The sequence below is a fragment of the Xiphophorus maculatus genome, chromosome 18 (genome assembly GCF_002775205.1).
Source record: "Xiphophorus maculatus strain JP 163 A chromosome 18, X_maculatus-5.0-male, whole genome shotgun sequence".
Lineage (NCBI taxonomy): Eukaryota > Metazoa > Chordata > Actinopteri > Cyprinodontiformes > Poeciliidae > Xiphophorus > Xiphophorus maculatus.
The window spans coordinates 13,811,116-13,838,874 of record NC_036460.1 but is presented as its reverse complement, the minus strand read 5'-3'; the positions used below and the strand labels follow the sequence as shown (position 1 = coordinate 13,838,874).

At 36.3% G+C, this 27,759-nt stretch overlaps 1 protein-coding gene across 2 annotated transcripts; it reads left to right on the top strand.

Moving 5' to 3' along the window:
• Positions 1-363: 363 nt before the first annotated feature.
• On the top strand, positions 364-27,621 carry LOC102238231 (beta-galactosidase-1-like protein 2). Of its 2 annotated transcripts, none has more exons than XM_014472462.2 (19): positions 364-803; positions 3,286-3,471; positions 3,716-3,784; positions 4,218-4,313; positions 4,985-5,093; positions 7,151-7,243; positions 7,354-7,435; positions 8,772-8,836; positions 9,336-9,420; positions 12,454-12,597; positions 13,458-13,538; positions 16,033-16,139; positions 20,752-20,898; positions 21,168-21,239; positions 21,572-21,650; positions 21,795-21,882; positions 23,940-24,054; positions 24,602-24,718; positions 26,456-27,621. In XM_014472462.2, the coding sequence occupies exons 1-19, from the start codon at positions 700-702 to the stop codon at positions 26,540-26,542; spliced, it is 1,926 nt and encodes a 641-aa protein (XP_014327948.1). In that variant the 5' UTR covers positions 364-699; the 3' UTR covers positions 26,543-27,621. The 2 variants fall into 2 exon arrangements, with proteins under 2 accessions (XP_014327948.1, XP_023206584.1); XM_023350816.1 differs by lacking the exon at positions 364-803 and adding an exon at positions 3,136-3,183.
• The last annotated feature ends 138 nt before the right edge of the window (positions 27,622-27,759 follow it).

The following is a 27,759-nucleotide window of genomic DNA, read 5'->3' as shown; positions in this document are numbered from 1 at the left end:
TATATATATATATATATATATATATATATATATATATATATATATATATATATATTTATATATACTGTTTAACTTAAACTTAAATTTTGTTGTCCTGCCAGTAGTAGCATGTGCTATATGACAGTCCACTTCACTTTTGGCATGATTTATTTGGGGGGAAGTACGGTAAACTGAACCTCAAAACATTGGGGAAAGCAATGTTTTGAGGTTATATTGAGTGGGGCTACAATAATCTAACAGAATTGTTATATATTTACGTACTTATACTTTTTTTTAAATTATTTTTTACCAACCAAGCACTTTATTATGAAAGCTTCCATATTTTATTCGTTTTAGCAGCATCAGTGTAATTTTGTGACAGTCCCTACACACAGTTATGGTTGAGGAACTGTATGCGTTACGCTGGTTATTTCTGACCAAGAGGAAACGAAAACTTCTCTTTCTTAGCATCCTTTCGTTGTTGGTAAATATATATATATAATTATAACAGAGCAACAATGTCGCATTTTGTAACAACTCGGTATAATTATACCTAGCGTTGAGTGTTAGCTCAAATTTATGTCTACAGCTCTTTTAAAGAGTGTTACGTATATGGCGTTGTGTAAACCGTGTCCAGTTTTGTGAAGAGGACCCGCGCTCAGATAAGCGCTCTGACGCTCTGCAAGCGCTCAGGAAACAGTTGTTCTACTGTTTTCGTCCATGGAAATCTCGTCGATCCTTGGTGTTCGTCTGTCCTTAAAGCAACGATATTTTCTCCTGCTTTGCATCGGTGCTCTGGCAATAGTTGCTTATCAAATTACAAGGTAAGGAAGATTCCCTGAAGTTCACATTTGAAGGTATGCATTGTTGCAGAACCCCGCCCACTGCATGGAGTCAGTCCATGTGCGCTGGGTGAAATTTTTTTTTTCTGCTTCTACAATCTACAGATTACAAAATGTAACCTACTATGTCCACATTGAAATTGAAAAAAAAAAATCAAGTTGTCCAAAATGTCAACGCAGTCTGATTCTGCACATTCTACTGAACATCTGTGACACCTTTTGATTTTGTTTTCCCTCAGAGATAAAGTGTGGCTGAGCACTGTTCAGTTCTGCCCTGGTAACTTGTGTTAAATTACCATAACATGATGAAATTATCTGAAAATTCCAACACTGTTTTGGTAGCAAAACCGTTGTGACTCAAACAGAAAAATATTCCACTGTATATCCTTAAATATATCTAGTAGCCAACAGCAAAACCACTTGGAAAATGTTGCATAACTGATCTGCTGAACAAGACTATCCAAACGTTTGTTACAAATTGTGATGTGTAAACTTCAACACTGTCTTGTTATTCCAGACAGTATCCGTGACTGTTTACTGCTGTACTTATTTTGCTATTAAATCTGACTGAAAGTCTGGCTACTAAATAAAATGTCATCAAATAATGAAATCAAATTTTTGTCAAAACGAATGAGACACAATCTGAAATTACAGATTTTGGGGGACAGTCTGGTCATTTTGGCCCTATATTATCTCAAACTTCTACAATGTTGCTAATTTTGCATCAGATATATTGGGGTTTGAGTCAGTGCTGTACCTACAAGGGGCACTCTGCACCTACTTAGACAGCCATGATTTAAATAATAATTTTCTTTATGTTTCTCTTAGTGCATTGCAAGGAGTCGCAGTTAATTTAACTAATAAACAGCAGTAAGTCACTCAGATAGTTTGGTTTTAATAAAAGTTCACAATACTTTATGACAGTCTACAGATAAAAGAAAGAACTGAAAGAATGTCAATTCTTAGATATAAAATGGAGTTATGGATTGGCGAAGAGGCGACTTGACCCAGAGACATATGCAGTTTGCCTAATTTTAAAAAAATTAAATACTTGAACTAGCCCCCCCAAACCTCAGATGAGTTGAAACGGAGACACCGTGGATTCAGAGGAGAAGCAAACAGGAGAAAAAGAGGAAGGAATTTCAAACTATCTGATTATTTTCATGATTAGTGTTGTATTTTGGTTTTAGTCAATAATATAATATGACGAAAACTGCAGTCATTTAACATTTGATCACATTTACAAATGCAACCTGTCGCAAATTGTCACAGACATGTTAGAACATCTAACATACATTAGGATTGCTTTGAAGTTTTTGATAACAATTTGAATTTATTATTTTCTATCATTTTGAACAGTAGAACTGACAAAAGTTTAATGAGATTTTGTTATTATTAAAAATCAAAATAAACCAGTGAAATTGTTTAAAGCTTGCTCTTAGCAACGTGATTTAAATAGCATAGTCAAATTTTTAAATAATCCAAAGCGTTGATGACCTGAGAGCAGTGCCTGCTGAAAGCTGACCATGTTTTGTTGGGATTGTAGGATTTTTTTTTCACTCATGTCTCATGAAGGTCCTGCTTTAGTTTCAAAGAGATCACCTTTGTTGTCTGTGAACTTTATTATGTTTCAGTTCCTTATCTGTTAGTGTTCAATTTCAAAGGTGAGTTTTATTTCACCAAGTTACACCTGATCTCCCACTTTAACAGAAAGAGATCTAGTTGGCTTATTTGAATACGGCACAAGGTGCAGCAAAAAAAGATATAACAAATCTTTTTGTTATACAGTAATACAGCGATACCGTGTTTTTTAAAAATGTTTTTATATTTTAATGTGAGGTTTATCACATTGAGGGAATCACTGTTATTTTGTAGTTGCTTTTATGAAGAAGGATCCTACATCAAAATTAGTCTTAGTGGTTTATAAATAGAAAATGTAAAAATAGTTTCATATTATTTTCATATGTTTTTTTTTTTTTTTGCTCTTTTTTTTACTGAATTCAATTAAACTTTATTGTCCACTAGGTTCAGTGGATTTTGGTGCTGATTTTTTCTGGAAGTAGGGATCCAAAGAAAATACCTCTTTAGGGCTCTGTAAAATCTTTGACCACCCCTGATTGCATGCGATTTCATGCTAACCCCCTCCCCCCCAAACCCCAGAAAGTGTATTACAAGAATATGTCAAAATTGTCTGTTTATTTTATTGATACTGATTCCCGTACTGCTCAGACCTTATATCACCACATGGGAGTGGCCTTCCCTTAATGATTTATAGATAAAACCTATAATAAACCCCAAGATAATGCACAAGCACACACAAACATTTTATTTTAGTGATACAGTGAAGGAGATATTGCAGCAGGTGAACCTAAATTATCAGAATGGCAAGAAAAATAACATGTTTAATTTTTTTTTTTGTAATTCTAAATCTGTTTGTATTATGTCATATTATTTCTCTCCTCAGAGACCATCCACAAAGAGCAAGAATGAAGCGCGGAGAAGGACTGAGAGCCAACTCTTCACAGTTCAGCTTGGAGAAACAACCCTTCCGCATCCTGGGAGGCTCTGTCCATTACTTCCGTGTCCCCAGGACCTACTGGGAGGACCGACTGCTGAAGATGAAAGCTTGCGGCATCAACACTCTTACAACGTGAGTGCCCTGTGCAACTCAGCCATGACGGAGTACATGTCAGAGCACAAAGGTCAAGAGAGCGGGAGGGCAGATAAAATGCAACACTGTTTTAATCTGAACATGAAAGCTAACCGATCAAGCTCATGAGTCACACTCATGTAAAGAGCTGTAATACAAAGTGCAATGCAACATCATAATTGACTATAAGCAAAAAATGCTTAAAACAAAAAAAAAAAAATAACCATTTTTCGTGTCTTCTCAGCTATGTACCATGGAACCTGCATGAACCAGAGCGAGGGGTGTTTGACTTTGAGGAGGATCTGGATTTAGAGTAAGGACTGCTAAAGTAAAAATGCTCAGCTAGGTTTGACGCAAGTATAGCTGATGTCCAGCAGGGGGCACCATTGTATTGGAAAAAAGTCTGGCTGTCTATTGCATTGACACTGCTAAGAAAACACTTACCCCTAATAAGCACTTTGCATTTGAGTCAGTGATTGTGTGTTTCCTGATTGTGAGGTCATTGATCAATGAAATGTGTTGATTGTTGCCGAGGAATTAATAGAAACAAATGTCTTAGAGCTTTATTTCATTGGAAAATTAGGGGGAAATTTTTTAGAAGTGATTTGCTGTTGGAGATGAGCTTCTTAATTTGACAACAATGATTCTTTTCCACATTTTATTGACTGTTGGCAGCATTGTAAATATGAAGATGTATAGCCCCTCACAACAAAAATATTTATTCTAAATTTTGCATCTCTTCTTAGAGCCTACCTTCGCATTGCAGCCAGCTTGGGCCTCTGGGTGATTTTGCGCCCTGGGCCATACATCTGTGCTGAATGGGACTTTGGTGGACTGCCTAGGTAAAGACACAAAAACTACAATAAATGAGTTTATATATCCTGTGACCGATTAATATAAAGTTGCTTCTGAACGTCTACGATTTGACAGGAAATGTATTTTTCATTCAGGTGATCAGATTCTCAGATGTGTCTTCACTGCAGGGTAAAAAAGGCAAATGAATTGCAAGTGTGCATTTTAGCAGTTGTGTTTCTATTTGAGAATATCTTTCTCAGTGACCCACTTTACAGGGAATCTCATACCCACATACCCACTTTTGAATACACAGAGTACAGAAGACAGTAAAATGCACACCGTTTCAGTGAAGCACTTCCATTGCTCTGCTGAAAGCCACTGATGACTTTTAGCATGATATCGGATCAGGCAATAATTAAATCTGGCAGGCCTTATCCCTTAAAGGATGGATTCATTTATTTCTGTAATCAAAATACGCTCAGACCAATAATTGGGTAATTGTTGGCTGAACAAGACTGAAGGAATGTATTTTGGAGTGCTCTTGCCTGTGGGAATGTTAGGTTGAGAGTCTGCTTAGCTGATGAGCATTATTATGAGGTGTTTAAAAGGACATACAGCAGAACATGACCTCGTATCAAAGTTACCACATTTTTTTCAGTGAAACCCAAAGAAAGTTCATGTATGTCAAGATCTTATTTGACCTGGGTTGTTTTTGCAGTTGGCTGCTAAGAGATCAAAATATGAAGCTGAGAACGACCTACTCAGGATTCACAGATGCAGTCAACTCCTTTTTTGATGAACTCATAAAGAGAGTTACTCCATATCAGGTACTTTTTATTGAATTTATTCATGTATTTTTCAATACTTGCTTAATGACTGTAGGACCGTAGATGGGTTCTGGTTCCAATTGCTGAGAGCCAGAGCACGCACTGGACATGCTGGCAGTCCACCAGAGACTATATGTTACTCAATTAAAAAAACGTATTTAACTGTCAACCAATACATTTCTCATCACTTCCAATATGTGTTACCATGTAGTTCAACTGTTGCTGCCCCACCTCAACCCTGCAAGGTCAAGCAGACAGTGGATGGATAAATGAATGATTTATGAAACCATGTTCAGATTTCTCAAAATGACAGATGACTTTCGCTTTTAGATATATCTTGTAGTGTCTTTCAGATATACAGCCTAAAGATGCATGTCAGAAAAAAAAAGTTTTGTTAATAAGCAAGAAGTGGAGTGCGTAATAACACACTCAAAGCAAAAATTATAAACCAAACCTGAAAGCTGAAACCGAACATCCACTTGTTCTTTTATGTGTACAAGCTAGTGTGAGCTTTGCAGGACATCTAGTGGCTTCAGGAAGTTATAAAAGTAACAATTTTATAACAATTGCTACTGATGTACTGGGAATTGCAGTCATAGTAACTCTGATTCTCGTAGCATCACAAGGTGGTAACTATTAAAAGAAAAACAACCCGAGAAAGTTGTTTTCTGTCTAACTGAAGCTAGTGCTCGTGTAAGATCGCCTTTCACACTAACTGCCACCCCTGAAATCATGTGTTAAAAGCTTTAAAATAGTTTTATTGCTTTAAGTATTTTTGAAAAGCCAACTTTTAGTTTCTTCTGTGAGCAAAAACATACTAAGTTAAGAAATAATGAACTTCTTTTATTGACTAAGCCCAGAGTAATGGATTGAGGCAGATTCTGTATGATGTACTGCTTCTGTGTTGATTGGCTGTTGAAAGACCCAATGTCGAACTGTTCTCAGTTCTCTTACAAAAGCAACTATTATTATTCAAAATGTCTTGACCATGACACCAGGCACTTTCACAAATACTTTTTATCTCTAAAATAATTCCAAGGCTTCTTCAATTCATACTGCAGCCTCAATAGCCTCATTTTAACTGTATATTCCCTCAAGATTTGATCTAAAAACTACATGAAATATATATTTTTGTTTCCTGCTATGCCACCTTTAGGGAACTTGGCCATTTAAGGAACTGACATATAGGCAAGAATATATTAAATATTCTCACCAATATGCCTGAGATCTTCAGTTGGAATTACTCGGCCAGTTCACAAGATCCTTTCAGTGGATAAAATATGCACTTTCACTTTGCTGAGATCCCTTCCCCTTTCTTGGGATCATGATTTATTAGTTTATTTCCTGCTGCGATATTTGAACAAGAACTATGTTTTTAGAATTCTGTCAGTTTTCAGTTCCCATTTCCTGTTCTCCTTACCGACATTAATAAAATGCCTTTTTTTCTGTCTTAAGAGGAGAACGTCTTCAAACTTATGCTGAGACTTTCCCCCTGAGTTGCTATTTCAGACATGCCCTTTATGTTTTTCTGCAATTGGAAAGTAGGATGTCGACTTCACAGAATGCACAGACGGCAGGTCAGGAAAGTATGCAGAGGAAATTACAGTGTTTTGTTTGCTTCATCTGAGAATGGCCGACGAGGCTCTGTGGCCATCTATCAACATCTAAATAAAAAACAAGATACAGGCCAACAAGAAAGAATAGAAAGCAACACATTATTTTTCTGTAATGAGTACTGTGGCGGTGGGAAGGTAAATATATGTAATACTGGCATTTGTTTCTTGTTTGAACCCTGAAGAATATCTGTAAACACATATCTGGGCCATATGTCCATGTGTGAACATGGCTTAAACAAACTCTTTCAGTGGCTAATTAGATTGTTTCTCCTTTTTCTTTGCTCAGTGTTACTTGAAAAAAGCAAGAGAAAAAAAAACAACCCAAAAATAACTTGGATTTACATTTAACTGTGTTTAACTGTATCAGGGGTAAGATCGGTCCAATAGCAGGCGTCAAATCCTCTAATGTGTTTTGTTTATATTTGGCAAATTCATATGCAGTACTCCCAGGGTGGCCCGATCATAGCAGTTCAAGTTGAGAATGAATATGGCTCCTACGCTAAAGATGATAAGTACATGCCTTTCATAAAGGAGGTGAGAAACACTGTCAAAATAAATCAGATTTGTTTTAATTGTTTAAACTTTGTTGAGGAAACAGATTCATTGTTTTGTTGGGTTGTCTCTTTAATTCTTCCTCTATTAAGGCATTATTGTCCAGAGGCATCACAGAGCTGCTCCTGACCTCTGACAACAAGGACGGTCTGAAGCTCGGAGGAGTGAAAGGAGGTATTGTCAGATGGGCTAACAGACCAACGGTCTCTCCCTCTTTCTCTCTCTCTCTTACACACATAGACTTACGCGATGTTGGTGTGTGGGTTGTTTTCTTGCACAGTGGCAAGAGGTTTGATCCAAGGGCAGCACAGTGTCATGCAGCAGCAGTTCAGAACCAATTTGTTGACAAAGGATTCTGTGTTGCACCAGAAAGTTGCTCTTTTTGCATCCCACTGGCAGGAAAGCTCAGTGAAAAGAAACACAAGCTTTAAAGGCAGTTGTTTTTCTTTCAGACACTTACTGTTTTCATATGTATGCATTAGTGACAGTTATAAAGGTTTTCTTTGTAATTATTCATGTGTCTTTATGCATTGTCGTCATATATAGACGTTTTTGTGAAAAGGGACTGGATCAGTTCATTCCCTTTGCCAGTTGGTGCCACTAATACAAACTATTATCATTTCAACGCAAACCTGCTTCCATTTTACACATCTAAACAAACAAACCAAACATTTACTGTTACTTATGTGCTTACCTGTTGTTTTCCTTTTGCAAAGTAGCATTTTTGTGACTGATAGAGTTAAGTAATCATAAACAATATATCTATTGACTGTAGTTCTGATGTTTGATAGGGCCAGCTGACTCTTGAAATAGGATTTTGATTGCTAATTTTATGTACTCTTTATCCGCCAATCTTCTTTACAGTACCTAATCACTTTAAGTCATCAGTTGTGGAGCAGATACCACATTCTCTGAGGTGGGAGCACATTGACAAATGATCAGTGTTAAATAACTCTCCTTTTCTACCCCAAAACACTGCTGTTTGAAATGAACAAAACAGCAAAAGAGGAAAAGGGGGTGAAAGGCTTTGGCCAGTAAAAATGATCTCAAATCAGCAGTGTTAATGGCCAAAGCTGCTTTCAAAATCACCACTTTATTGCTGTAAAGGGTTGAGTACATTTTTTTTCCACATTTTTCTTAAACAGGATACAAAAGCTATGTTAAGTTTTAAGCTGGGAACTACTGTATATATAACTACAGCAAATATGATCATTTAGTACCTACTTGAAAGCAAGCCAGAGAAACTGCTTTTGGAGAAATAACCCTTCCACCCTGGGCTAAAAAAGCATGTCACACATATAAATAAAAAAAAAAGAGGAAAAATCTACCTGGGTACTTTATATTGACCCTCCTCTTATATTGTTACGATGGAAATTTAAGTAATTTGAACATTTTATTATAAAGCTTCTTTAAGGTTTTAAAATTAACAGCTGTTCAGTTTTAATATAAAGACAATAGCCAGCTTATGAATCTAATAATAGCTCTGGTTTTCGCTGTTTTTCCTCTAAAGCACTGGAAACGATCAATTTCCAGAGACTGGACATAAACGAGATCAAGTATCTGGATGAAATTCAAGTAAGTCCTGTTGGTGCAAACTGAAACTGAGCATTTAGATGTGTTACCCTAACATTAACTCTGGCAGATTTTGGAATTTATTTGTTTGAGTGAAATCAAAAACCAAAACATCATGTAATATGGTGAAGGGTTTTATCACAGACAAAGCAAAATCTCATAGAGTATTACTGCTTCTTGCTACTTCTTTATTTCTATTTGATTTTTTTTTTTTAGTATTGCTGGTGTGCTTTTGAAATAAGTATTTAGAAATTTGGATTAATTCCTAAACATGTCTCCATTACAAAGCAATAATTTCAGTTGCTGTTTCCTTTGTTTAAAAGAAAAATTGGAAACATGAGAGAATACATTAAGGCAATTTGTTTAAAGGTTGTGCCAGAGCATTCAGTGCATTCTGTTGCGCAGAGAGAGAAAGGTCATTCAGACATGTTTCCTTGTTCACTTTGTTGCTCTACCAACCTTTGCCATATTTCTTGGCTCTAATCTGTTTTATTTGCTCTAGCCTCAGAAACCTAAGATGGTTATGGAGTACTGGTCTGGCTGGTTTGATCTCTGGGGAGGCCTTCATCATGTGTTCCCTGCTGAGGGTAAGCCTTATTTTAGCTTCACTGAAATAATTAACACATGAGATGAGAAGTGGGTTTTTTTTCTTCTTTTTTTTCTGTTGAGAGATACTCAGAGCTGCTAGCAGGGGCATTCACACAAAAGAAAGGCAAGCTTTTGGTAAATGGATTCTTTGTTAAGAGAGGAGCTGTTCTTCTCTCTGCAGAGGGTCGATAATTCCAGCTAATTTGAGATAGGGAAAGACAGGTATTTCTGTGCTCCAAACCAGTGCTAAAGGTAAAGTTAAAACCTGTTTTCAGGCTAGACAGAGTCTCTGTGCCTCAGGAGAAACAGAGATTTCAGACATGTCTTTTGCAGTGTGAATAAAATAATTTGTTGGGGAATGGCTTGGGGAAGAAAACAATCAGTGTATGTAGGGTTGCATAAGATAAATTATCTGTCTCTTGTTAGAAACCACATGCAGTCCGTAGCCACAGAATTCTTTCACAAGGTAAATTTAGCCTTGTTTCTCAAAGTTTCAATAGTTTTAATATGTAATTATTTAGAAAAGTAGACATTTTTTTCAACTGTTTACTAATTTGTTATGATCAACACTCATTTGCTTTATATGGATAACATAATTTCTTGTTTTTTCCCAATTTGAAGAGTAACTAAGAGGAATAAACATCAATGTAATGTCATGTTTATTATGCCACAGAAAAACAGACAGTTTTGGATGACTAATTCAACTTTTTCCCCTACTGAATATATGTGCTCAAATTAAAGGTGCCCAGAAATAGCACACACACCTCTGCAGGGCTGTCGCATAAAGGATCTTTTGCATCAAACTGGCATCAAAAAGCAGCACACAGAAAGCCCCCTTGCTGTGTTTACTGACAGCGTCAGCTTCTAGGCAGGAAAATAGCATTTGAGCAAACAAAGAAATCCAAAATGTAAATTCACACACACAGAACAGACCGCAGTCTAAGCCTGCTAGTCGTCAAAAAGGCTCCAAACAGGCAAGGACTTAGACAAATAACACCCATGGGGAAAATGGATTTTTGTTCGGCAAAGAATTGAGCTGGTGTTAGTATCTGTAACCAACATTAGTTAATGATTGTTAATGGTGAGCTCACTAATCCACCTTTTGTATCCCGTCTGAAGCTCAGCCTTGTTCCTTGTTACTTTATCCTCCCGCAGAAAAGGAGTGCCACACAGGAGAGTGTTTTTTATTTAAAGGGTGAGATTTATGCAGGTGAGAAAAAGTAGGTCAGAAAAACTGAAGACTGTGGGATATTGTGTGTAGGTTATTTTCAGCAGAACTGCTCATCTGCTGATTCTGCTTATGAATGTATTTGTGTCTCATTTTATAAATGAGCTTAAGCTCATGTTTGCATCAAATGTTGATAGTCCTATTTTATGTTTAAAGCAACTAAAACATCCTATTTAAAATGTGCTTTTTGGGAAAAAAAAGCATTTTGTTGAACATACTAATCCCTTTTTACATTTGCAAAATCACCAATGACATTTAATTGTGTAGAATAAATGTTATTTTAGTAATTTATACCTTAGATTTGAAGTTGATCAAACTACAAATTAGTTCTGCCACAGGTATGGATAATTTAAAATGTTAAGATCTTATGTATACACAACTAAAAACAGATATGATTTGTCCCTTTGTGGCATAATGCTAATAAAAATGGTGCCAAAGTTTAAAGCAGTTTTTTTGTTTCATTATTTTTAGTAAATATATTATTGAAGGAATGTGTTATTTGCTCGAATGAATTACAGCCCAGAGTCAAATGGTGTACCAAGCAATCCTTTTGAAATGATTTGGTACAAGCACTGAACTAAACATGAGATAGATACTTCATCATCTGAAAAGGCCTTTATTACAGTTTGGTGAAGCTAACTGCATCACTGTAGAATTTTATTTTTGTCATTACCAGCAGCCATACACATCTTACACAAGATATGCTAAAATCTGTTTTGCCTGCTTTGTTTTAGCATGGAGAAGGAGCAGAAAATAGAGCTTCACCCCTGCAGAAAATGTCACAGACAAAAAAAAAAAAAAAGTCTGTTGTTTTCACCGGGGATTCGTATCCTTGACAGCTCAGTGCTCTACAGACTGCCACACATCCAGCATCTGGAACCACCACAGGGTTAGCGGACTCTGTCGCTCACAATGGCCAGTTGATATTCATTGAGGCTGTGATTTTTGATTCAAATCACTAAAGGTCCACTATTATGCTCCTTGAACAAACTAGAATAGGTCTGTGGGCTTTACAAAACAGGTTCATTACATCTACCACCCAAAATTATTCTCAGATATTGAGATTTCACCCAATTAGTTCTGCCTGTTTTGAGCTCATTTGGGAATGTGCTGTTGTAGGGCTACATCACAATTATGCAAATAAGCTGTTGCTGGCCAAGCCCTCTCAACTCAGTGTTTACATTAGCACAGACATGTGAAAATGGCGACAAGCAGATGCACAGTGGTACAACTGCACATCTTTGGTAGAAGAAGTGGCACCTCCTGAACAACCGTCAAGCCACAACCACTGGAGGGTTAAAAGCTGCAGATCTGGTGTACGCTTATTATGCTATTAATTCAAATTCTGAGGATTTTGGTTTGCTTTGGCAGTGTGAAGTTATGCAGCTGGCACCAGCACAATAATTCAGCACAAACTGAGTTTTTTTTTTCCACAAATGCAACTATTTTAAAAAATATATATGTGCGAGGTTCGAAGAAAAGCACTTGTCTCAACATGTGATGCCTGAGTGTTTTCACAAACACTGCATCTTCTCAGTGTAGGCCATCACTTTCAGTTTATTACAAGTGTGACAGTAAATGCAGAGATATTGTAGGTATAACGTAACGTCAGACATAGTATTAGCAGAGGCTACTGTCCAGCTTTAGCTTTCTTTGGTAAAATCGCAGGGACATCGCAAGCAAAAATAAAATGAAGCCATGCAGCTCTGTTCGCTGTGACTAGGAGAAAATGCATGGACACATGCTCTGTATTGTTGTAATGAAGAAAATTGTAACTTTTTTCTATTTTCTCTTTCTCTGGTAGACATGGTCTCGGTTGTCAGAGAAATCCTGAAGCTGGACATGTCAATCAACCTGTACATGTTTCATGGAGGGACCAATTTTGGCTTCATGAATGGTGCATTTGCTGTTGGGCTGCCAGCACCTGAACCCATGGTGACAAGCTATGGTATGTGTGACCAGAATTCTTAATAATAAACTTTTCTGAGCGTTTCAAGTAAAATATAAACTTTGTGGGGCTGCGCTCTTTTCACACTGTTAGCCAGATGGCTCAGAACATTCTGAGGTTGCATGTTTGTTAGATTTGATCACAGCTGTGCTGGGTAAAGCTGCGTTTTTAACAGACCTAATTAGATTTTTAGTTGAAAAATTCTTTATATTGGAAAAAGGTTGCTCAGCATGCATTTGGATGAACAATTTCTGCTCTTGATCTTCTACTCTGTCTCTCATTTTAAAGACACAAAGAGACTGTTTTAGTTTCCTGAGTTGATATGTGATACACAAATCATTCTTATCTTTTCTTTTTACATAAATAAGAATAATGTCATATGCTTTATTTAGATGGTTTGTTTTAATACATAAAGTTGTTGCTGAACTGGAGCGGTGTTTTGGACCTTTTGTGTGAACCTACACATGTTGATGGTGCTGTTGCACCTGAATTTCCCCACTGTGGGACAATAAAGATAATTTCTATTCTAATCTGAAGACAAAAAAGTAAGCGTAATACCCTCTTTTTAGAGTGCATAACACTGCAATTACTTGTTTTCTCATTCAGGAGACTCAACAACCTCAACTCTGACCTTCAGAGGTCTTTCCACTTGTGCTACTACTCCCTGAATGCCTTTTACCTTTTTGCCTCCGAAAGGCTCCATTTTCTGTCCAGATAAACCCAGAATGTGTTTCGGGCTGCTGCTGCTGCCTCAAGATGTTTGATAGGGGAGCACAGAGAAAGCATCTGCCATGGTAAGAGGCATCCGTGCCTCTCTCCGGCTCCCAAACCTGCTGTTCTGATAGCGTATTATCTTTCAGATTACGATGCTCCATTATCCGAGGCCGGGGATTACACCACCAAGTATCATCTTCTGAGGAATTTATTCAGCAGCTACCACAGTGAGTGTTGCATGCTGTTGTTGAGACAGGCCTGGCATCTTCTTTCTCTTCTGTCTTCTTCATCCTTTCATCTCCCCACTTAAGTTAATTCTTCTTGTAGAACCTGTTCTCTGTTGGCTCAAACAGGATAAAATTGCATATGATTACGAGGAGGGATTCGATTCAAGGATTTGTGTGCTTTTCCTCGTGTGTGAGTTCTCTGCCTTAATCAGGGACTCTCGGCATGACTGACAATTGTGAAAATAACATAGATGTCTTGGATTCTGCCCACTGTTTGTGCAGTTTTTCCCTGTTTGTAAAACATGTCATTTGTGATTGGGGGCAGAAGTCTCGAGTGTTTTGTGGCCAGGGCTGGCTTTTGGCAGCATGAGAATGAATCCAGCATAACAAAGTAATAATTTTCCTGCTGCTGTGGTGATTGAAAACGGTTTGAAAGGCTGCCTGAGCGTGATGCATCCTTATGCTTTGTAGTTTGTTGAACAATAAGCATTGGCCTGAATATGACAGTGAGTTTGAGAATCCTCTTTGTTCTGCCCTACCACCACAAAGACCTGACCTAATTCTTTAATTAGATCATCTACATGTTTTATCATTGTTTGGCTGTCAAATTATGTACGTTATGTCAGTTACTGTTGTGTATGCAAACCTATTCCTGTAACTCTGGAAAACCACTGGAGTTTCCATTGGGCATGTAGGAGATACAGAAAACATGTGGAAGAAGATGCACTGATCAAATGAGACCAATACTGAATTTCTCATCTACATGCAAAACATTGTTTTTAGCAGAAACCTAATACTGCACATCACCCTGAACACACATTTTTTACTGTTATATATAGTGGAAACAGCATTTTTGCTGGGAAGATGGATGAACATAAATAATCCTGGAAGAAAAGCTGCAAATTACTTGAGATATGAGCTTCACCTTCCACCAGGACAATAGCCACAAGATTAGAGCCAGACATTCATGTCAAAGCTGTGTTATAATGGCCGTGACCTAAATCTAATTGAGAATTTTGGGCAAGGTTTGAAAATAATTGTTCATAGACACACTTCATTCAATCTGACTCAATTTGAGCTTTTTGGAAAAGAACAATGGGCAGAATTTTCAATCATATCACATTCTCAAAGCTGGTAGATGCAACCCCAGAAACCGGCAGATGTAATTGCAGTGAGAGGAGATTGTACAAATAATTTAATCATGGGGTAGAATACACACAATTGCCTGCAATTTCAGATTTTTATTTTTAAAAGACCTTGGGAACCATGTATAATTTTTCTTTGAAAAATAATGCTCTACTTTCTGTTGGTTGATCACTTAAAATTCTAACAAGATATATTGAAGTTGGTGATTGCAAGCAGACAAAATATGAAACCTTTAAGTACCATGAACATTTTCATAATGCTGTGCATGGTATGGAGTATTAGATCAGTACATTATACAGTTCTAGTTTACTAGTACTGTCCTGATTCTATCAGTCTGTGTAAAGAAGGAATCTCTTTGAACCTTTCTTACACTCAAACCAATTACCGGTAGGTCATTATATTTTATTTGGATTTTATATGATAGACCAACTTGGAAGGAAAACAATGCCTGGTTTTATTTTTTTAAATTACTAAGAAAAAATTATACGTTTGTGGTATCCATTTCTATTCAGCCCACCTTACCATGAGACTCCTAAATAAAGTTCAATGTAACCTTCAGATGTCATGTAATGAATAGAAACCAGTGTAAGTAGAGCTATTGTGTAATAACGTATAATACAAACAAAACAAAATCCATTGCATAAGAATTACTCCTCCAATCAGTCTGATAATTTTATGATGAAGTGTTTTTTGTTTGTTTGGTTTTTTTTCCCCAAAAAGTGAAGTTGTCTGTATGGTTCAGTCTGTGGCACAGTTTCATAGAGCTATCTTTTCATTCTTGCTACGGTGAATTTGACAGAATGTAAGAGCGGTAAATGTTACACAGTTCTCAGACTTACGAGTGTTGAACCCAGGAAGAGTTGTCTAAAGGAAATGTTGGCCATTATTCTCAAAGTTTCCCATAAGTGAGCCTTCTTTTACCACTGGATGAAATGGGAATGCTGTCAGGCCGTTTCTAGTGGAAATGCTGGTATACCTGTGAGATTTAACAGCTTTAAAAGCAATTGATGATCCTGGACAAACGCTGTTAATGGTGGTTGAGAGACCGTTTCAGAAACTGGAAAACAAGTTGGCAAAAATGCTCCCCCACAGAGACTTAAAAGAAGTTTTCTGATATTACTTTTTCATGTTTGATACTAAGTCATATATATGAAGGAAAACATAAAAACCTCTTTCTATGAATGCATTACTGGAAAGACTGAGTTACTTTGATTCTCATGTAAGAGTTAGATTTTTTTTTTTCTTCCCGAGACTTTTAACTCTTTGAAGCTTTTTCAGAATGATGTCTCATCTCTTGATACATAAATGAAAGGGAAGTTGCCTTTATCCCCCTTTTCCTTCCTTCCAGACCAACCACTTCCTGAACTACCTGCCACTCAAGAAAGGAGAGCCCATCAGTCTATTGTCGTCCAGCAGCATCTCTCTCTTTGGGACAGTTTCCATTCAACTGAAAGGGTGAGAAATGTACATTCAGAAGAGCCTAAAATTAAGAATACCTTCAACTTGTAAAAGAATAACTTATCATGGTTCACAGAAAAGCTAAAAGGTTGCTTTTTAATAAATACAAGTCTGCCAGCTGAGAAGACAATGGAGGAAAGTAAATTCTGTGTGTCTGGTTGTTTTGTTTCAATATGTTGCTAAATGACCCACTTACAAAACATTTTCTGCTTTTGCAAACAGTTCGCTAGAGCTTTTTTTTTTTTAAATGTCCAGGCATTTCAAATATTTGATGATGCTATGCACCTAAAGGTGTATTTTCACTGTAGAAAACTTTTCAGGGACCAAGTTACATTTTTGGGATAGCTTTTTGTGAATCAGTCAAAACCAATAGAAATCTACCCAAAGAACATCGCTGCTCTAGATAAAGGGCTTTTTTGAACTAAAGGTAAAGCTTTGAAAATGTCCTGGTTAAATAGTCCCAGCAATTTCTGCAGTTATCTTCCAAATTATCATTCTCTGCAAATCATATTTTCTATTAACTACAAGTGAATAGGAATTTAATACTTTTGTTTTCAGATTCACACTTTTAAACTTAGTGCTGAATATTGCATGTTTTTTTTTTTTAGTGTTTGCATTCAAGTAGTACATAGATAAAATCTGCCAACCTTAGTGGAAATATTTACTTTAAGGAAGCATAATCTTTAATCTCCAATCCTCAGAGGGCATTGTCCTGCAGCTTCTAGATGTGTCCCTGGTCCAAATCAAATGTCTCAATTGTCTCCTCACAATGTCATTAATTTCTACTGTAGCCTGCTAATGGTTTAATTATTTAATTCAGGTGTGTTGAAGCAGAGACACATCCATAAGAGAACTGCCGTTTGACACTTGTGTTTTAGTTAGTTAAGTGTAAAACATTTTTAGTGTTTATGTTCTGAGATGCAGAATAAATCATTCACCTGTTCACGATTGTTGGTGATTCACCAACCTTTAATTTGAATGGACCGGAAGTCTGTGTGATTAATGTTCCTATGAGACACAACAGCCTGATTCAGTCATAAAAGATATGCGAATCATTTAAACTTCCTGTGAGTTGGAAGTGATTTAATTTAGTTGAGAGCTTAATTGCTCTGAAACTGTCACAAATGACGTTCTTAAATTGTAGATTGTAATCCTAATGAGAGCAGTGCTTTTTTTTTTTTTTTCTATTGTCGGAGATCAGCACATGCAGTTGACTTAAAACTGAATCTACCTAAACATTTCCACAGTTTCCAACCCTACTGTGGAGTAGAACACAAAGGAGCCTGCAATCATTACAATCCTAAGAACCTGTATAAAAGTCCATCAAAATAAGATTTATTTAGAGCTTCAATGCTACATGACCTTATCAAACAAGGAAAACGTATAATTTTTGATAAATATCAACTTCAGGAAATTTGTTTTCATTTTTAAGGAACCACATTTTCTATCTGTTTTTAGGTTTCAGAATAAAGGAAAACAAAAATTTTGCACAAAAGAGGGTGGGTGCGTTTCCTTAAGTGGGATGTTGAAATTTATGAAAAATAATTTAAAAGGCACATAATTTACAAATTAATGACAAAAATAAAAGAGTTGAAAATATATTACTAGTATTTTTAGTGTGGTTCTGTTGTGGAAAATCAATTTATCACATGGAAAAACAACAGGTAAAACTAGCACTTATTATATTTCTACTAAAAACATGTCATTTTAAGCCAGAGTCATTAAGAGTCATGGTGGAAGGTCCAAAGAACCACTTGCAGCTCCGGAGCTACAGACGGCAGACCTCTGGTCTTGTAAATAAGAAGGTTTCAGGGAGTTAAGTTCTGGAAAAAATGTTCAGGAAGGCATAGTCTAAGACATTATAACATTTCTAAACATTTGTGAAAATTTTGAAAGACAAAAAAGTCCACCTGCTCATGGCATGTGGTGCTTTCCCTCATACTAATCCTTCATTTTATGCTAGAACCAGTTGGTTTGTTAGTTGTGAAAAAATCAACCTTAGTTTAATCTGAAAACTCTGATACTGTACTCATATCATGTCATACAATCTACAAAAAGGGTCAGATATTAAATCCCAGAAAATGTCCTTATGTCCAAGACAGGCTGTGAGGTTTAATTCACTAAATAAATGTCAACTTTTATTCACACCTATTAAACAACTGGCTGCCTGGTAGATAAGGACTTATAGTGCTTTTAGAGCATTGGTGACCCCTAGGTGCCACACTTTGCTGCAGTTAGCTTCTACTTTGCAGATTTATTTATTTTTTTATATCCCTTGCCATCCTCTTCACTCGGGTTGTAAAATAAGCTTGGGTCTTCCTCCAGCCTTGTGGCCAGTAGTAAACAGAAATCGGCTTGTGAGTCACTATAATACTTGGATTTTTGTTAATGGTATTTCAGTAACAGCTTCAATGTGAAATTGTGTTTTGGTAATAAAATATAAATTCATTTTGAAATTATTTACACATTGTCAGCAAATGTAGATGGTGTAATATTTGTGTTTTTTTTCTATCTGTACTGACTAAGTCAAACAGATATTTGATGTGTAGTCACTTTTGAAATCTATCTTTCTGATATGGGATCATTTTATTCAGATTAACTTTAAATTTGCTTTTAATACTTATTTGAGACAGTCTGACACAAGGGAACCTTCAAGGCCTGACCAAAACATTTCTCGTAACTTATACTGGTAAGGTGGCCTTCATGGGAACCAGTATTGTTCCACCATCTGAAGCTTTATGATTGTAAAGTAACCTGCTGTTGAAATAGTCTGATAAAAACCTTGAGTGCCCCCTTGCCAAAAAAAGATGGAAAACAAAACAATTGGTGGAATGTCCTCTTTGAACCATGTTCTATTTCCTTCCCACTTGTATGTCCACTAGTTTAGGTATTTATGCCATGTCCCCTTCAGGCATTTATATTCAAGCCAGGTGTAGCACGTCTGGTGACTCTATCTCCATTAATTATTCAGTCTCCATCGCAATAATTTGCTCCCTATGAGATGCCAATTACTTTGCCCCTGACCAGCCATACACCATTGTTTAAAAAGAGTGGTTTCTCTCCAGTTATAGAGTAGGCTGTTGTGACTCTAATATTTTATCTAGGTGTGTGTTTGGAGGTGTGTGGTGAAGTGTGTTGTAGCTGGTAGTGTTTAGATTGTTGGACATGCATCATGTTCTTCCCAAAGGTATGAAGGATAAGATTGCTTAGTAAAAAATCTGTATTCAGACTTGCATGAATTTTCTTCTGAAAGATGCTGACTAAAACAACTCAAGAAGTGTTGATCTATTGGTACACTTTGAACATGTGGGGGGCATTAAAAGGACTTATTATTTGAACAATCACCTTACCCACACTGTGCCATCTTGCAGTCTTTCCCAAACCATGCTCATTATTAGATTAAAAATAGAGCCACAAAACCAAGGTTGGTTAATTGCATTTGTGTATCATGGGAAATTTGTACATTGATTGAATAAAAAGGCTTCCTATTAACTAAAACAAATTCATTTCGTAATGCTGAAGTGGTTGTAACTGAAATTTGCTTTTTAATCTCGACTTGTTTAACTGTAGTGTGTGGAAATTTGACAAACCTGGCTGATTTGCATTATTCCATATAACACAGCTGGCATGGCTTGGCTCAGGATTAACTGGCACATTCCCATTCAGTCTCCCAGTTCCTTCTGAAATAACCCTGCTGCTATAGGAACCCCAGTGTGGTTGGCAGCTGTATGGGAACAAGCAGTACACTGCTCCTTGCTGTGTCTGAGCACATTGCCAAAACAATTGGCACTGCACTATTTTCACTTTACTATATTGTTATTTTTATTATGCTGATGATGATTATAAATATTAATAAAGAATAATAATGCCACTGCTGTAAAAAAAAATATGCTCAGCATCATTTGTCACATGCTCTACATTTATCATATTGTTGACTAAACAAATACCATTACATAGTAAATATCAAAAAATAGTGATTAAAAAGTGTGATAAATCCTAATTTTTCTCTTTTCTCTCTCTTATTTCTTATTTAACACTGCAAGGTATACCTCTGACATTTGAAATTAATTAGCTGGCAAACATTGCATTCCAGATAGTCTAATAGTCCAATTGACTTTGCAATATGAATATTGTGCACACGGCTATTGCAATGTTAACATCCAGACATAAGGTACATAGAGTACAATTTGTATCTTATTTTGCAGGTGCGTACAATAAAAATTTTCCAGCCCAGCCTCTAGGGGTCGCCAGCAAATAAATAACTAAAGAAATGTGAGGCAAAGGAATATAGTATACACTTTTCCGCTATCAGTTCTTCTTCACTAATGTTTTTATATGTTTGCAGTCTTTGTACATGAGTCCCCTCCTCTTAGTTTGAAGTTTTAGTAAAGACCACAACATCAGAAGAAGTCACGCTGCAAAGAGAACAACGAGAACACGTACTCTGAGAGTGAATTCTGCTTTAATTAGAGCCCAATTTAAGTAGACACTTCAACCATGTGTAAATCTATGTAAACAAGAATTTCTGCAGCTCATTTTTACTCGTTTGAATTGTCGTTTTATGCACTGTTTGTTTGACTCTATGGTAATGCTTTTGCATACTCCACAGCCTTTCAAATCTGAGAGGCCAATAAACATGGAGAACCTCCCTGTCAACAACAATAATGGCCAGTCCTACGGCTACACACTGTATGAGACGGTCATCACCAGCGGAGGAACTCTCAACTCAAAGAACAACATCAGAGACAGAGCACTGGTGAGAACATTGGATCGAACACATTTTACTCTTGTTTATTAGAGCACTTGTTCAGAGGAAGCTGCAGTCTTACTTAGCGAAGTTCACACCTCTGATTAGCTTATAGAGTTTCAACCTAATTAAAGCAAAGACTTTATTTTGGAATAATTGCCACATCTGTGTTTTGTGCACATTTTCTATTCATTTGTGATTTAAGTGGTTGGCTGTTTTTTTTTATGTAGTTCTTTCTGTCTTTCTAAAAATGGATTTTTTTGTTCTCATTTTTATAGGTTTTTGTGGACAAACAATACGTTGGTATTTTGGACTATAAGGTGCAGGAACTTGTAATACCTGATGGGAAGGTACTGAGTTTTGTGTCCTTCTGTATATATGTTAGACCCTGTGTGCTGTTTCAGAGAGATAAAGTTTTTAATATTTAACAACCTGCAGCTTATGAACGCTTCAGGGGATACTGATAGATGTTTTCTGGCAGCAAAGTGCAAGTGTGAAGCCAGCAGCAAATCGTCTTCTAAGTATTTATTTAGCAAAAAAAAAAAAAAAAATGGACAAATCTGCAATCTTTCTTAGAAAGAACTTGCCCGTTTTCTATATTTCTCTGTGTTTTTTTTTTTTTTTGTAAACTGCAGCAGTTTCCTTGAATGCAGCTCATGTTTAATGTATGTTTATACTGAAGGGAAGCAGAACTCTGGGCTTTCTGGTGGAGAACTGTGGAAGGGTGAATTATGGGATGACTCTGGATGAGCAGCGCAAAGGTACAAAAACATAAAAAAACTAATGATTTTAGAGATGCTCAAGTGGAAGCAAGATTTTCGGAAAATCTGGAGTATAATCAACTACACGCCATTTTTTATTTTTTTTTAGAAGAAACTGAAAATGGTATTGACTCATATTTCCAGGTCTTGTTGGTGATGTTGAGTTAAACTTGAACGTCCTCCGAGGCTTCATTATTCATAGTTTGGATATGAAACCAGGCTTTGTAAAAAGGTTTGTGTCTTTAATTACACTTTTATTGCTCCTTGTGTTTTTGTTTCTTTTTCACTACACCTGCCATCCTCTCATTCATCCCAGCACGTTTTGTCTCCAATTAGTATGATTAAAGAGGCAACAAAACGGCAAAATTCACAAAATAAAACACATTCACTTTTTAAACCCTCTTGAGTTATCAACCCCAATGATTTCCTCAGTGATTTCAGCATTGAGGCAAGACGCAGGATTCCCATTTCTGGGGCAAATTTGTATGCCCCTCTTATTATTTGTTGCTTAGTGGTTTTATAGATTGAGTATAATACAAGTTCTTAATGTTGTTGTGTGCAAAACTGACAGGCTTGTAATTAATAAGTCACATTACTGACCTTGCTTATGCTGTCCTTTAATCTTTGTTGCCCATCCTGGCTAATTCACATCGAAGAATAAGCAAAAGAGAAACCAGTGCCATTACCAGCCAGCATTCTCACAACAGAATGCAGAGATATATTGGCGAGTCTGCTGGCATGCAACGTCTTGGCATCCAGCTTCAGTTGCAATATAGCAGATGATTGTCAGGGGAACTGAAAGTGTCATTAGATCATTCCTGCCAGTGATCTGTAGGGCCTGTTTATAGAGCTCTGAACAGAGATTTCTCAAAGCCTCTCTGTCAACTTTTACTGAACTCCTGCTAGGATTATGCACCTGATACTATTGCACATATTTAATTTATTTGATCGGTTTTACACTGGTTGTATTTCTCTACAATTATGTTGTGTACAAAAGATACAAATAGTGTATTCAGTATTTTTTTTTCATATTAAGTGGCAACGTCTTTCTTATATTCTTAACTATACAACTATGACAAAACAGATTAAAATCACAAATGAAAGATGGAGTAATAGAAGCTAGATTAAAATTGTTGTGAAGATAAACTTTTTAACTTGACTCTCTGAGTTTCAATGCAAGACAACCAAGAGGTCTATTGTTGCATTATCAAACAATCTCTAAGGCAGTGTGCTGGAAGATAATTTTAGAGTGATCCAGGAAACATGTGACCATGTTCTTTACTTAGATGCTGTCATCATGCTGGAATTGGGGGAATTCTTTTGATTGTTTTCACCTTAGAGCATTCTCACAAGAATTTGGAGGGTATCATCTGTGGTGTGAGGAAATTATTTTCTTGTTTTTTTGCCTTCCAAGCCAGAGACAGACCACAGAGAGGGAATCCCTAAAGCAGATGTCTGGTTCATTTAAATCAAGCCAAATCTATATTTGTTTAGCAACTCAGGTTCTTAAAAGCATCTAAATCTGTATTTTCTACTGTTGTTGAGTATGGAGAGCATTATTAAGTATACTACCCATCTCACAACAGTCATTACATCTGATAATGTTAATACTTGGAAGCATTAAGGTTGAGATTTTCAGGTGAATTATGCAAGAATAAATTCACCCCAAGGCTAAAGTCTTATTCCCTCATTAATATTTCAGTATTGCAATAACAGAATGCACCCATCTACATTACCACACCGTTTACATGAGAATTGCATTTCTTTACTGTATGCTTAATACATTTCTGTTTGGAACAACAATAACAACATGGATGCTTCCCCAAAAATTGTAAAATTAAGGCTAATAGAACACAAATTGTGGATGTGCTTCGTTTTAAAGCCATTATGAGTCTCCTTTTTTTGCAGATGTTTTTCTTTTTCTTTTTTTTTTGTGAATGTGTGTATCTTTGTGTGTGTCAGTACCATTGTGAAATGTCAAGGCCTGAAGCCCCTTATAATCGAACACTAGAAATTCCTACTTCGGGAAGAACTGTTGGTTTTCTATTATGACTGCCTTTTGAATTTGCTCAGAGGCGAAGCATAACCTACTGTCTTGTTGAATATGAATACTGTCCCTGAATCCATTTTCAAACTTTCACTTGGCATTCACTGCAGGCCAATAAATATTCTATGATAGATAGAATATCATGCTGGCTCACAAACAACCATATTGTACTATATTATTTTAGGTAAAAGTGCAAGTGAATGCATCAAAACAATTTATCTGTTATTTATCTCCCCTCACAGCCTTCATACTACAGGCTCCTGGGTGCCTATGCAGCAGCAGCCTTCATTCCCGGCCTTTTTTCAGGGCAAACTTTACGTGAACAGCTCTCCTAAAGACACCTTCATCAAACTTCCCGTAAGTTGGGGCTTGGGGTCAAAAATGTAACCAATTAAAACATGCTTGAAAGTCCTGTTAATATATCCTCATCTTAACTCAAAAAGGAGCAGTTCTAGCTTATAAATAGCAGTAAGACACTTATTTAGTTGAACAATCAAGTACAAGTTAATTTGATAAAATACAGAACAATCAACTGCCATCTTCTTTGTGGCTTATTGATTACATAGAAATGTGCTGTAAGATACATCAACATTAAAAAAAAGATTACAGTTCATTTCAGTAACTACACACAATCTAGAGAAATGTGTCTACTTTGAGTTCTACCTCACTGGATTAATTTACCGTACCTAAAAACTTTGCTTTGTCCTTTTTGGGATTTCAGAGACTTCACATAAATTGTTCATGATGTTTTGTTTTTTACCCACAAAATCTCTCTTGGGTTTTAAAATATTTATAGGGTCTCTTGGAATCTTAATATATTCTCAGAAAGAATGGGACTAAGGAGACAAAAATAACATTTTGGACTGTTTACATTTGCGTTCTGATTTGCAACCTTGTTTCACAGGGATGGACCAAAGGGGTTGTGTTTATAAATGGCAGGAATTTGGGACGATACTGGTCTATTGGACCGCAACAAACACTTTATGTCCCAGGGCCGTGGCTTCACAGAGGAGACAACCAGGTACTGTGTAATATACACTCGTACACTACAGTATACGTAATATGCTATGAAAATGGTAATTTTGTCTTATCAGTTCTTACATATTTTGCCATGTATGTTGGGTATGTTGTTTTTTTTAAAAACATATTTCAAAACAACATGGCAGCCTTTTCTTTATGGGTAAAGTGTGTATAAAAATAGTATCAGGAATCCAGGAGGTGATGCTGGAGCACCGTGTACTTAAAGCTGCCAATCTTCCTAAGCCACTAAACACAAGACTGGTAACAGCGTGACAAGGTTGAGTTTTGCAACAGAGTCTGCCTTTTATGAAGTTAACTTTTTGACATAACAAAATGACTTAAAAGGTATTTATTATTTTATTAGATTAAGATGTAACATCATCTAGCAAAAGATGTGCACTTCTTATGCAATCTGTATATTTTTACCCAAAACTGGTTCATGACATTTCTGGTGACAGCTTCTCAAGATATTCCTGAAATGGCAGCAAATTACAGAGGATATAAGCAGTCAGCTCTTAGTGACGTATAAACGAGGTCATGATAAATCAACTCAAAACGTTTTTCATGTATAATTTCACATTTGCCCTATACGATCAAACTGAAAACAAGCAAGTTTGATTGGGGGAGAACTAGAACACAAAAATGCAAATAAGTGGTTGCATAACTATTCACACATTTGAACTAATACTTGATTAAACCATCTTTTTGTACAACTTTTTTTGGCATCTATTGGCATCCCACATCTTGAATTTCCACTATCAGCTAACTCTGGCTTGTCAAAGTTCAGCATATGATCAGATTATGCAGAATATGTCACAAATCTCCTGTCAGTTTTACTTCTATACTCTTTGTATGTTATTCGAGAGCTTAATTTTCTCCAAACGATGAAGATTGTTTTTTTATTTTGTCAAATGTTCACAGTGATGCTAAAACATAAAATTCACCTTGAGCTTTCTGATATCCACTTTAAGGGTTTAAGCCAAGCTGACTGGCATGCCACAGCATGGTGCTACCACCACCATATGTTACTTTGGATTTGATGTTCTGTTTCTAATGTATTGTTTTTACCCAAAAGTTAAAGTTTTGGTGTACAAGAACAGCTGGACTTCATTTGCAATAAATCAGAAACAATTTATGACAGTCAATCGGATCTGATGATGGTCGTATATCCAGAAGATAAATTGAGGAATTAAATTAAAATATGTTTCAACAAAGCTCTGTTTTTTTGAGTGTTTAACTCTGGTTGTTACTTTCAAGTGAAAATGCCCCCAAACAGATTTGTTAGATTATTTTTCAGCTGGATCATTTGTAATATACCACCTTAAAGGTGGATAAAGTTCTCAAATAATTAAATATGATTAATATGTGACCTTCTTGTGACTTAAAAACATGTCATTTTAACAGTGTTCTGTCTTCCATCTATTCATATGAAAATGATTTAGAAACAGGCAAATAATTAATCTATTAATCTATGTTTGCATAATTATGGTTTTAATTTCTTGCTAAATAAAAACAGCATGTTTACATAAAGAATCCATACTTAGTATTTTGGAAAGTTTTTATGTTTACCACTATGTACTTTCTCGTAAATGCCTTAGGCGACTGGTGCCATTTCCCAGTCTTTGTCCATCTTACTTTCTAATTCTTTTTCAGAGTGTGCTTACATTAACACAAAACCACCCACTTTCACTATCCTTTCATGACCTTGGCTGAGCTTCTTTTCCCTATGCTGTCATAGGTCATGGTGTTTGAAGAGCAGGAAGCAGATGGTAGACTCCAGTTCACCAACGGCCCTGACTATGGCATGACTGTTGATGTCCAGTGAGGATAAGAGGAGAGCGTATGCTAAGGAAGCATGAGCAGAGCAGACATGACTGCTGTTGGTTATGTTTACATGGATCTGGACCGCCTGCCCTGATCAGCAGCACCAAGGTGTCAAGAAAACTTTTAATTGATTTTCCTAGTTTGTCTTACCGGTCATATTCATGGCATGTTGTTATATTTAGTTGACAGGTATCATTCAGTCTTTGTTGAAAAGATAAATCAATAAAGTCTGGTTTGCCCTCTGTTTGTAACCAAGGCCAGGGAAGCTTGTGAGCTATTTATTTTTTCTCCATCCCTTCCTGCCTCATCCTTTGATGATGCTCTGAAAGCCTCTGCAGGGAAATCAAGGTTACAAAATCGCTTTGAGGGTGTTTTTTTTTCTTTTCTTTTTTTTTGTAAACTTTACACCATGATGCTCGTTTCTTGAAATATTTTTGCTGCGGTTGTTTTTGACTAAAAAACCCTTTAGATATCTGTCTGATTCCAACTACCTTACAGTGCTTTTAAAAAAGTATTCACATCTCTGAAGCAAAAACTTTCATTGTATTTTATTGGGATTTTATTTGATAACAGTAGTGCACAGTTGTAAAGTGGAAGAAAATAATACACGATTTTTTTGGCCCAATGAATTTATGAAAAGTATGGCATGTTTATGTATTCAACAGCTCTGAGTAAATACTTTGTAGAACCTTTTAACAGCAGCAGCGTTTTCACTTGATGGATTGGACTGTGCTCTGTGAAATGTCCAAATCTAGGATCAAAGGGATCGCAACACACATAGACTCAACAGTTTTACTGGAAAACCTCATATTCTTTTCCTTTCACTTCACAACATAAAATTTTGTGCCAGGCAACACATAAAATCCCAGTGAAATATGTCGAAGTTTGTGGTTGTAGTGTGAGGAAAAAAATGGTAAAAAATTCTGAGGTAATGAATATATTTGGAATCCACTTGTAGCACCTTTTATATTATTATTAATTAAACAGATGCAAAAAGTACTTTAGTTAATAAGTAATGAAGTGATAAATACTAGATGACAATTCAGATTCGCTATCTCTGTGTTGTAAAAAAAAAAAAAAGCTACAGTTCATACAGTTCAACATGCTTTTTTTGGTCAGTAACCTATTTTAAATCTGCAGCCCTAAAGGACTGACTCCTTGGGACTGAAATACATACAGTTTGGTTAAAACCCCCCACATCTTCTGGAAACAACACTC